This window comes from Thamnophis elegans, chromosome 1, assembly GCF_009769535.1.
Source record: "Thamnophis elegans isolate rThaEle1 chromosome 1, rThaEle1.pri, whole genome shotgun sequence".
NCBI classification, from domain to species: Eukaryota; Metazoa; Chordata; class Lepidosauria; order Squamata; family Colubridae; genus Thamnophis; species Thamnophis elegans.
Window position 1 is genome coordinate 15,169,127 of NC_045541.1, and position 10,916 is coordinate 15,180,042.

The window sequence follows — 10,916 nt, forward strand, 5'->3', positions numbered from 1 at the left end:
CTATCACATATGTGCGAAGGGAACCTTTACCTTTTCCTTAATTGTCTACTGGAGCATATTTTAATATATTTTGTTATTAACTCGAAGACGACTAATAGTAAATTATACACTTAGTTGCGTTCTAAGAGTTCATGATTTCAGAATGTGAATCTATCTGCTTACCCCACGCCACTTTGGTAACATGTATGGTCTCTCCTTTCCAAATGAATGAAACAGAATCTTTAGAGCTGGCCAAAATGTGATTGATGGATTTCAGGATCTTTTTGAGATCCTGTTGGGTAACCTCAGGCCAGCCATCATTGTGGAATGTCTTACTCTCGTTCCTTATGCAGACCCTACTCAAAAAGTTGTGTTTTAATTGAATTTGCCCCTCTTGCAAGTTGTGCCTTTTCTAGAAAAAATGTTTTCATAGTCTGTGGTTCTTTTACTTGACCTGACTATTTTTTTTTCTTTACAGTGGAATGGAGTGCCCAGTTACATGTCAACATTCTTCAGCCTGATCATCTGTCTGAGAACATAGCCGCAATTTCTCAGCACTCAGAATATTCAGATGGTGAGAATAAAGAGGCCTTTCTACTTTGTGGAGAATGGTTGATCCAAGCTGTGGTATTACCATGCCTAGAAAAATATTTTAGATTTAATGCCACTTAAAACAAATTTTTTAACTGGGCTGAACCTGGAAACTTAGATCCTACCAAAAAACGTAAGGGAAATTAGTTAGATTTTCAATCTTTTCTTTTGATTTTCCTTTGCTTTGATCCTGCAGAGGGCTGAGTCCTCTTGAATATAATAAGTAAAGGTACAGAGGAACACTGAGATAGAAGTGGATAATTGCCAAAAATTGATTAAGGGTGGATATTCTGATTATCCTAAGATAATCAAAACCCAATTACTCACTGTATTTAGAGTAAAGGTATCTTACATATAAAAGGAGTTATTTTCCTTTCGGGGTATCTATCTGTTATTAATTATTTAATATCTTACTGTTAAAGCAGCTTCTGGTTTTCAGATGTTTACTAGAGAGGAAGAAAATATGTTTTTAAAGAAAAGCTACCAGTCTTATTATAATATTGTGTCACTTTATGAACAAGCCATTTTGTCTGAAGAAATAACAGAAAAAGTACAGAGTACTATGTTTGAATCCCATTGTTAAAAAGCTGTCATGGGTTGACGTGACGGCTATATAAAAAAATCTGAATCTTTTTTACCGTTCCTTTTCCTGAACTATAATCATCTCTACCTTGATTTCCCCCAAATCAAGAGATTAGGATTTTGAACCAGCATGGTAGCTGGAAATTCAAGGAGTTGTTAGTCCCAATTTATTAACGGGACTAGTTGGGGAAGGCTCATTGTAGCTTATTTCTCATCAAAGATTTGTCATCTGGCTGTGGTTTTCTCATATCATTAAAATTATGATGCAGCTTGACTCTTTACTGCCAGATTAATTGTTAAATTGTCCTTCATAAAAGATCAAAGAGCAATATCGAGGCTGGGGCTCCATGCTTGGGATCGTTACGGCTTTGTAACTCAATTTCTCTTCAGCTCCGAGTCAGAAAAACAGACGGGGTTGTTTTCAGAGGCTAAAAATATTCTTCTCTGCTTCAGTGTTTGTGTTCAAGCCCAGCGAACCAAAGCCCTTGTGTATCCAAAGAAATGTCTGCAGAGGGAAAGTCCAGTGGGCTGTCTTTGTTCCAAGAGAGGTGCCGGAATGTATTACCTCCGAAAAATATCAGTGGCTTAGCCAATCGCAGTTTTATTTTCTGACCGAAACACACGTAAGTGCTGGCTTTATTAAAACGACTTAGAAGGAAATTGGTAGGCACGACTAACAGATCTGAAAAGAGGCTACCATGTTCACTTGGCGGCGCAGTGGTTAAATGCAGCACTGCAGGCTACTTGAGCTGACTGCAGTTCTGCAGTTCGGCTGTTCAAATCTCACCGGCTCAAAGGTTGACTCAGCCTTCCATCCTTCCGAGGTGGGTAAAATGAGGACCCGGATTGTTGTTGGGGGCAATATGCTGACTCTGTAAACCGCTTAGAGAGGGCTGAAAGCCCTATGAAGCGGTATATAAATCTAACTGCTATTGCTATTTTATTCCCAATCTCCCCAATAAGACCCTCATTACAATATTGTCTTAGTGGGAGATAGAAACAAGAAAAAAAATAACTTAAAGACACTATTTCCTGACTACTCCTATGTCTATTTAATCCAGATGTTTTATTATTTATTTTAAATGGTTTTAATATTTTTAATTGTAATGTATTTGTTTGAATTAAAAACCTCCCCAGAATTATTGACAGAGATGGATATCTATAGAAATTGCATACATGCATATTACTTCATGGGATGCGGTGGCTGAGCTTGTCGATCAGAAGGTTGGCAGTTCAGCGGTTTGAATCCCTAGCGCCACGTAATGGAGTGAGCTCCCATTACTTATCCCAGCTTCTACCAACCTAGCAGTTCGAAAGCATGTAAAAAAAAATGCAAGTAGAAAAATAGGGACCACTTTGGTGGGAAGGTAACAGTGTTCCATGCGCCTTCGGCATTTAGTCATGCCGACCACATGACCACGGAGACGTCTTTGGACAGCGCTGGCTCTTCGGCTTAGAAATAGAAATAAGCACCTTCCCCTAGAGTTGGGAATGACTAGCACGTATGTGTGAGGGGAACCTTTACCTTTTATATTACTTCAAGCACTAATGACACATTCTGCATGCTTGTTTAAAAATAGGCCCTATTTGTTCAGAGGCTCTTACTCTATGTAGGATTGCAGCCTAGATAAAGTATATTGAGGCAGCTGTAGAAGTTTTGCTATGTCAAATGTTTTGACATCTATGGGCTTCTCTGAGCATCCTGCATTTTGCATATCTCTTACTGTGTCAAGATATAGGTTATTTTCCTGCAATCTTAATTCCAGCCAGCAAAACTATGCTGACATGAAATTAGGCCTGTCTGAATCCCAATATTGCTTGGACTTGGTTTTTTGGCAATGTATTCTCCCCAACAGCGCTAAAAATGTGTCATTTGGTCACTATTAGATAGAAAGGAAATTTCCTATGATAACATTTGAAATGAAAGGCATTATTCCAAATAGTAGCAAATATTTTTTTTCATTATCCCCCATGTTTTAGTCACAGCCGCATCTCATATTTAAATTCACTAGTTCTATATCCATATGCTTCTGGGCTTTTGAGTGGTGTGCCATTTTAAGAACGCAACGTAATTTGAAGGATACTTATCTGTAATCTTGCTTTTCTTCCCCTTGTGATTGTGTAGGAATTAATGACTTTTAGCACAAAGACCCCAGAAGAGAGACTTACGCCTTCCAGTAGACAGGTATTAATTTTTGTAGCTAAATGACTTTATGAAAATCCAGTTTGAATGCTGAGTTATATTTCAGAGTAGAATGCAACGTCGTCTTAAGGTGAGGCCTACCTCAGTGAGTGCCTCTGAATCTAAAAGGTTGTGTCAAAATTTTCCCCAGCTTCATCTACAACACTGTCTCATTTCCTATTGTTCTTAATTTTTCATGCCTCGTCACAGGATACCTGTTTTTCACATTATTTGGCCAGGATAGTATTGAATTTTTTTTAAATATGGCAAACATGTAGTCACCCTATATTTATTATTTTACTTGACTATGGGAAAGGTTGAGGGACCCATCTACTGCTACATGGAGGAGGCCAATAAAGATGAATTGTGAGAGTTGCCAATTAAGTTTTGAATGCTTAAGTAAAAAAAGGTATCTGCAGATAATTTTACCTTTATTTTAGTTGAAAGCGTGGGGGTTGCCTAGAAGAAAATACTGCATTGAAGGGATGGTCAAAATGGGTACTATATTTAGTTTTTCCAAATTAAAAATCTATTTTAAATAGTATAAACATATCAGTGGTGGGATTCAAATAATTTACCAACCAGTTATCTGCCCTAATGACCAGCTGGGTAGGCGTGGCTTGGTGGTCATGTGATCATGTGGGTGTGGCCAAGTCAATGTCACTCAGGTCGATGGGCACTTCGCCTTAGTTGTTACAATGGTAATAAAGGTTAACTGGAGAGGCAGTTTCTGTAAGCAGGGCAATAAAGATTAGGCTAGAAACAATACCAGAATGTTTCCTTCCTGCCTTCCTTACAGAATTAGCCCTGTAAAGTGGGAAAAAACAAAAGATTTCTTCCAACAACTGGTTCTCTGAACTGCTTAGAAAGTTACCAACCGGTTCTCCCGAATAGGTGCGAACTGACTGAATCCCACCACTGAAACATATATTATAATTTACAATCAGGTTGTTAAGATAAAGCAATCCCAAATGACAATTGGCCTTCATCTTAAGGACTTACAGTACCTTTCTTGGCGTTTTGGGGCTCTTAAAAGTCATTTTTCATGCCTCGTCACAGGATACCTGTCTTTCACATGGAACAGGCGCTAAGCCAGTCATGAATTGCACCAATCTTCTGGTCAAGTATTTCTAGTTCAACCTTGCTTTCCTAATCTGGTACCTCCCAAACAAGTTGAGGGATACTCTCTGTAGTTCATTCTGCTAGCAGCATATTATAGATAGATATTCTAGTTCCACCAACGTACAAAGGCTGACCTACTTAAAGACTGCCTATCATCCTGTTGCACCTGATTGCTGAAGAAGCATGCGCTCCAAAGATAAACTACTGTTTTCTTGTTTTGTACTACTTTTGGTAAATGTCTGTGCCTTGCTTGAAAATTACTTGCATATGCCTTAATGTAGGTGGTATTTCCCCCCCCCCCCATATTTTCTTTATAGTTAGCAGTTGAGGAGAGCATCTCCATGACTCCTTTTTACCTGTTATTGGGGAAGCATCGGCAGCAAATGAAAGAGGGAATGGATATTGGGAAGGTTCCTGTGCAGAACCTGTTAGGTCAAGAATCACCTGCTGTTAAAGAAGTAAGAATGGATCTAATCCATACTCAGAAATGTATACATTTACAATGACCTCTTAAGAAATGTGCTCTAACCTTGCCTGTGTTTTCTCCCCAGCTGCTTCATACTCCAGCACATGTACTACCTTCAGCTTCTTTCTTATGTCCTCTTTTTATTCACTCTTTGCTGGTGCCTCGAACAAGGTAAGTAAGAAACCTAAAAGGTCCCCCAGAAATAAAATGCTAAAATGTATTGCCCTGTTTTGGATGAGATACCCGTATAGGCTGCATGTGTCCAGAGATTTACGAGACATCCCAGCTGACCTGTCAGGAGTTCTAAAAATGAAACAACTATTGTCACCCCTCAATCAACCCCAACCATCCCTTGCTGGGATTAGTCAAGGTGCAGGATGTGAAACACCGCATGTCCTTCCTTTGCCATGTTTTTCTTTCTTCTTTGGTCACTTCCCTTTCTGTTCTGAATGATGGAAAGTAAATGAAATGTCGGTTCCACCACAAAACCGCGGACGACAAAATCGCGCTCGACGAAAGCGCGTACGTGACGTCATCACAGCGCGACGAAAACATCGCGCTGTGATCGATAAATGTAAAAATAAAGCGAAAACCTTACCCTAACCCCCCCAAACCTAACCCTAAACCTAACCCTTAACCTAACCCTAAATCTAACCCTAAACCTAACACTTAACCTAACGCTAAACCTAATGCTAACCCTTAACCTAACGCTAAACGTAACCCTAATGCTCTAAACCTAACCCTAACCCTTAACCTAACCCTAACCTTAAACCTAACCCTTACCTTTATGTGAATTGGCTTGCTTTAATTTTATTTTTATTTCAATTTTTAATTTTTTTCATCGCGCTGTGATGACGTCAAATGCGCGCTTTCGTCGAGCGCGCTTTTGTGGACCGCGGTTTTGACGGGTCACGGAAATGTCAGCTCAAGGTAGTGATGCTTCTCTTGTGTTTGGGGTACATTTAGAAACTTTAGAAATTTGAGGATCCAAAGCCCTTCCCTTCCCCCCTCTGCCACAATTATCTGCAGGAAGGTGGCCCAAATCTGATATGCAACCATTCAGGTCAGTGTGTTCCCTTTTTTTAATAGTCTTGCTTTTCGAGTTTGGATCACATGGTGATTGTTATGCTGATTTTTTTGATAAGTGGACATCTCTGCCAATAACCATAATGCCTTCAGGGCTGTTCTCTCTGCTTTCATCCAGATTCTTCTTTACTTTTTGGAGCTTTTTCAGGGAGGAGGGAATTCAATCATTTGAGTATGTCATTAAAGATGGTTGGTGAATGAACATGTGAATTCATGGATTTCTTGGAATACAGGTAGTCCCGGAGTGCTAGGCATATTTAGTAGTTGGATTCTTCAGAGAGTAAGATCCATACCCTGGATTTGGTTGTAATCAAATCAATCTCGTGTTGATCAGATTTTCTGCAGACATTTTGCTCCAAGTCCCAGGAGATCGCCAATCTCCAACCCTCTCGATTTCAACTCTTAGCAAACTACAAATAGCACAAGGGAACTCCCACTGCATAAATGTACTCTTGCCAGGAGATTGTTCTGACCTAGGCTTCCACAGCACCACGAAGCCGAGTCCTTGTCCTGATAAACCCCTTTTATTTAATTTACAATGAATTCTTCTCCAGCAAAGTCGCAGGCTACAGTCTTTCAAGATAGTTCACAATTACTGACCTTTATCAGGCTTGGAGAGTGGCCATGCCGATATCTTTCAGAAGCTGCAATACTTGGCAAGAACGCAGGAATGAACTAATTGTCTCCTGCAAAACCCCTCCCCTTTCGCTGCTCTTTTATTCCCTATGGGAGGGGCCATTCACCGTCCACCTGTGGCTTTACTCCCAAGTCGACCCCTGTTCTTTAACTGTTCCCTTCGTCTGGCAACTCTGTGCATGCGCATACTGGGAACAGGCTCCAGCTGTTTGTCTACCTCACTGATGTCTGACTCTGAAGGCAGCTGATAACTGTCAGATGGCCCTGGCCCCATCTCTGCCTCGGACACAGAGTCCTCCTCAGAGCCTTCCCCAGACTGGCCCATGTTCCTCCCCAACCTCCTCATTGTCTGAATCTGCTGCCAGCTCTGCTGTCGGGCCACAACAATTTATTAGGATCTCTGAACAAATGATGTGTTTTTGAGACAAATAGAAGACGCTTTACATAATCCTGTTTTCTTTTTTAAAACAGCATCAGTGAAATTGCTGACGAAGTAGAAATGCTGAGTGACAGTGAAGAGAAGGGATCTGAAGAGGAATCTGAAGATATTGAAGTTCTCCCAGAGGCTTCCCAGACAACAGAGTGCTTTGGGGAGGGTGTATCTAAATTATCAAAACTTAAGGAAAGAGAACTTCGTAAATTAAGGAAATTGGACTATAGCTGGGCCTCAGGACTCTGAACATGTGACATGGCTTTCTTTTTTTCTTTTTTACATATTTCTTCCAATAATTTAATAAAGTGCCAAATAAAAGCTAGCTTTTCTATGTTACTTTTGCCATCGATATAAAGTACACATCTTCAGGGAATTCTTGGACACCATCCTTCATCGGCTTGAGAATGCTTGTCTAGAAAAAAGAGTTGTGTGTTGAAAACGGGACTTTTTTTTAGAAGAAGATCTTTCCTTTTTATGTGTTACTTTCGGCCAAGATTCAAGGGCATTACAAAGCGTTTATGTAAATGCATCTTATTTTAGACATAGGATGCATTTACGTGCTTGTCTGTTTAAAAAAACCTTGTGGTATAACATGGGGGGCTAAGAGATCTTTGCTTGGGAAGAAAAGCAGCCAACGTTCTGAGCTGAAAGAAGTATGTGCTAATCTGCATTCCTAAAATGTTTAGAGATGCCTGAGGGAGAGTTTGGAAATCTAAGACGTTCAAAACAAACCCACTTTTGTCAAATGCAGACAGTAGGAATGAAATAGCTAATTAACTAAAAGAGGTCATTTAGGATGCTGAAAAATTATTAGCCTGTGCAAAAAAGTTGATCTGAAAAGAAAATTGATTCAAGCATTGAGAGGGAGAGAGAGAGGGAGGGAGGGAGGATGGAGAGAGGGAGAGAGACACGGAAGGACGAGGCTCTCTGAATCTGATACTGTAAACACAATGTTGGTTCACAATGGTCTTCCCCTTATCACTGTTTCCTGCAGTAAACTACTTGAGAAACAAAAAAAAAAAGATTGCCCAAGAATGTTTCTAAGTGGCATAAATCATCAACAAAACTGTTTTTAAAACAATTTGTATTAAAGTTCACAGTTATAAAGCTAAGAAGCTTAAGAAAAAGAGGAAAATTATTTCTAGTTCTCTAGTGTCAAAGCTTCAAACTCATTTTTTCCTCCTAATCAGCCTTTTCTCATGGAAAGGTTTCTTATAAAAAATATTTTTAACTTGTGACCAATTGCTTAATGCTTGTTCAATGTTACAACCAGTCTTCACACTTTATGATTGTTGCGGCATCCCTGTAGACGTAAAATTTGAGTGCTTGGTAAATGGCATGTATTTACAATTATTGCAGAGTCCCAGGATCACATAATTACCATTTCTGACCCTTCCAGAGGGGCACGGGGGGGGGGGGGGAGCTTTTGACAAGCAAGGGGGGGGAGCCAGATTTGCTTAATGACCATATGATTCAATTAACTGGCAAAAAATTGGGTGTGATTCAGTTAATGACCCCATTGCTTGGGATAGAACCTCTGGTCCCAATTGTGATTATAAGTTGACTACCTGTAATATAATTGATCCACTATTTATCTCATTTTTAATCATACCACAGATGAGAACATTTCTACAATCCAAAAAGCTACAATTTTTTTCTCCACATGCCGTGATTGACACTAATAATAGTATAGCCTTGAAAGTAACTTGAGACATGAAAGGAGAGTCTCTTGTTTGAAGATAATCGCATGGCATAATCTAGGACTTAAAACTGCTTTGTGGATGATAGCTAATTCAAAATGAACTTAAAGTCCATGTTGCATCATAAGATAATTTCTTAAAAGCAGCCAATGAATTCATGATTGGAGCTAGATAAAAATAATTTTGAGGAATGCTAACCAGAAAGAACTTGTTCTAAAGCCACACTTGGAATACTGGAATTCAGTTTTGGTCGTCACGATGTAGAAAAGATGTGGAGACTCTAGAAAGAGTGCAGAGAAGAGCAACAAAGATAAGTAGGGGACTGGAGACTGAAACATGAAGTACAGTTGCAGGAACTGGGTATGTCTAGTTTAATGAAAAGAAAGACTAGAAGAGACATGATAGCAGTGTTCCAATATCGCAGGGGATGCCACAAAGAAGTAGGAGTCAAACTATTCTCCAAGGCACCTGACTAAGGTGACTAAGAAGCAGTGGGTGGAAACTAATCAAGGAGAGAAGCAACTTAGAACTGAGGAGAAATTTCCTGACAGAACAATTAATCAGTGGAACAGCTTGCCTCCAGAAGTTATGAATGCCCCAACACTGGAAGTCTTTAAGAAGATGCTGGATAGCCATTTGTCTGGAACAGTATAGGGTTTCTTGCCTAGGCAGGGGGTTGAACTAGAAGACCTCCAAGGTCCCTTCCAACTCTGCTATTGTATTGTATTGTATTGTATTGTATTGTATTGTATTGTATCGTTCCATTGTTGAACTTTTTTACCTATCACTTATTGAGATGATTTACTAAAAAATCAGGGTTTGAATTTTGTATTAATTTTATATGGAAATGAATCAAGCTTTGAAGCAAACCATGTCCCTATTATGCCAGACTATATTCACAGATTTGGTCTGTGTTCCTGATAGATGCTAGAACTATAGGTATAAATGGTGATCTGAGGTTTCATGTACTGTATAATGTGTTTATATGTCCATTATATAGTTTTATTGTGACATAAAGGAAATGGCTTTGTTCTGTAGATAGGTTGAAGTTAAGGTTAACGGTGAGGTAGAAGCTGTTGAGGTTCTCATGAAACTGAATGTGATTCTTTTTAGTAAATGCAGATGATAAACACGTCTTCAGTGAATCAATAATGCCAATAAAAGTGATTTATTGGGGGCTGTGCTACTGATTTTCAGGTTTTCAAAAGTTAAGCAGTTATGGGTGAGCATACACCACTCTTGTAGCATCTATGGCAGGGGTGTCAAACTGGTGGCCCAAGGCCCAGATGCGTCATGCACAGGCCACGCCCACCCCAGCTCCACAAAGGGGAAAAACATCCCGTGATGGCAACGTGATGCGGCAAGTTTGACACCCGTGATCTATGGTGTTGACATCACAGCTCAGGCTACTCAAATACTAAAGTATTAATAAGCTACAACCCAAAATGGATAATGATATTGCACTTTCTCGGGCACCATGCTTACATACAAACAGCCATCCAACCTGAAGCAGATTCTCACAGCAAGCAGAAGTAACTGGAAGATGATGCTAAGATAGACCAAGAAAGCCACATTTGTTTTGCCTCCATAAAATTTACATCACTCTCTCTATTACACACTTCAATAAGTTTGCATAAAGGTTTAGAAGCATCCAGAAATGTTTTTTCTTTTAATGTGATGTATGCCACCATCAAGTTGCATCTGGAATCTTATAGGACAAACCAGGCAGAGAGCATTTGGTCTAGTCTAGTGGTTTAAGGCACCAGTCTAGAAACTAGGAAACCATGAATTCAAATCTGGCCTTAGCCATGAAAGCTAGCTGATGATGTTGGGCCAGTCATTCTCAGCCCAATTTACCCCATAAAGTTTTTGTGGGGAAAATAGGAAGGAAGACCATTAGATATATTCGCCACATTGAGTTGTTTATAAAAAATAATAAGGGTAGGGTATAAGTTAAATAAAACATAAAACAACAGATGCAGGTTTGACATCAAGTTAGACAAAGTAATAGAACATTTTAGCCACCCAAGACACTCCATTACAGATCTCGAAATACTGATCTGGAACAAAAAAATTGCTAATCTCCTTTTCAAAGCTGAAGAGCCAGCGCTGACCGAAGATGTCTATGGGGTCATGTGG

At 39.6% G+C, this 10,916-nt stretch overlaps 1 protein-coding gene across 3 annotated transcripts in view; it reads left to right on the top strand.

The window, feature by feature from the left end:
• WDR75 (WD repeat domain 75) overlaps positions 1-7,413 on the top strand; it is a 32,620-nt gene extending 25,207 nt beyond the window's left edge. For all 3 annotated transcript variants that reach the window (XM_032218669.1, XM_032218677.1, XM_032218687.1), the window contains exons 16-21: positions 458-553; positions 1,606-1,775; positions 3,278-3,337; positions 4,774-4,914; positions 5,008-5,093; positions 7,116-7,413. In XM_032218669.1, coding sequence (XP_032074560.1) covers positions 458-553; positions 1,606-1,775; positions 3,278-3,337; positions 4,774-4,914; positions 5,008-5,093; positions 7,116-7,323 — 761 coding nt within the window. In that variant the 3' untranslated portion in view covers positions 7,324-7,413. The remainder of the gene's footprint in view (positions 1-457; positions 554-1,605; positions 1,776-3,277; positions 3,338-4,773; positions 4,915-5,007; positions 5,094-7,115) is intronic.
• The last annotated feature ends 3,503 nt before the right edge of the window (positions 7,414-10,916 follow it).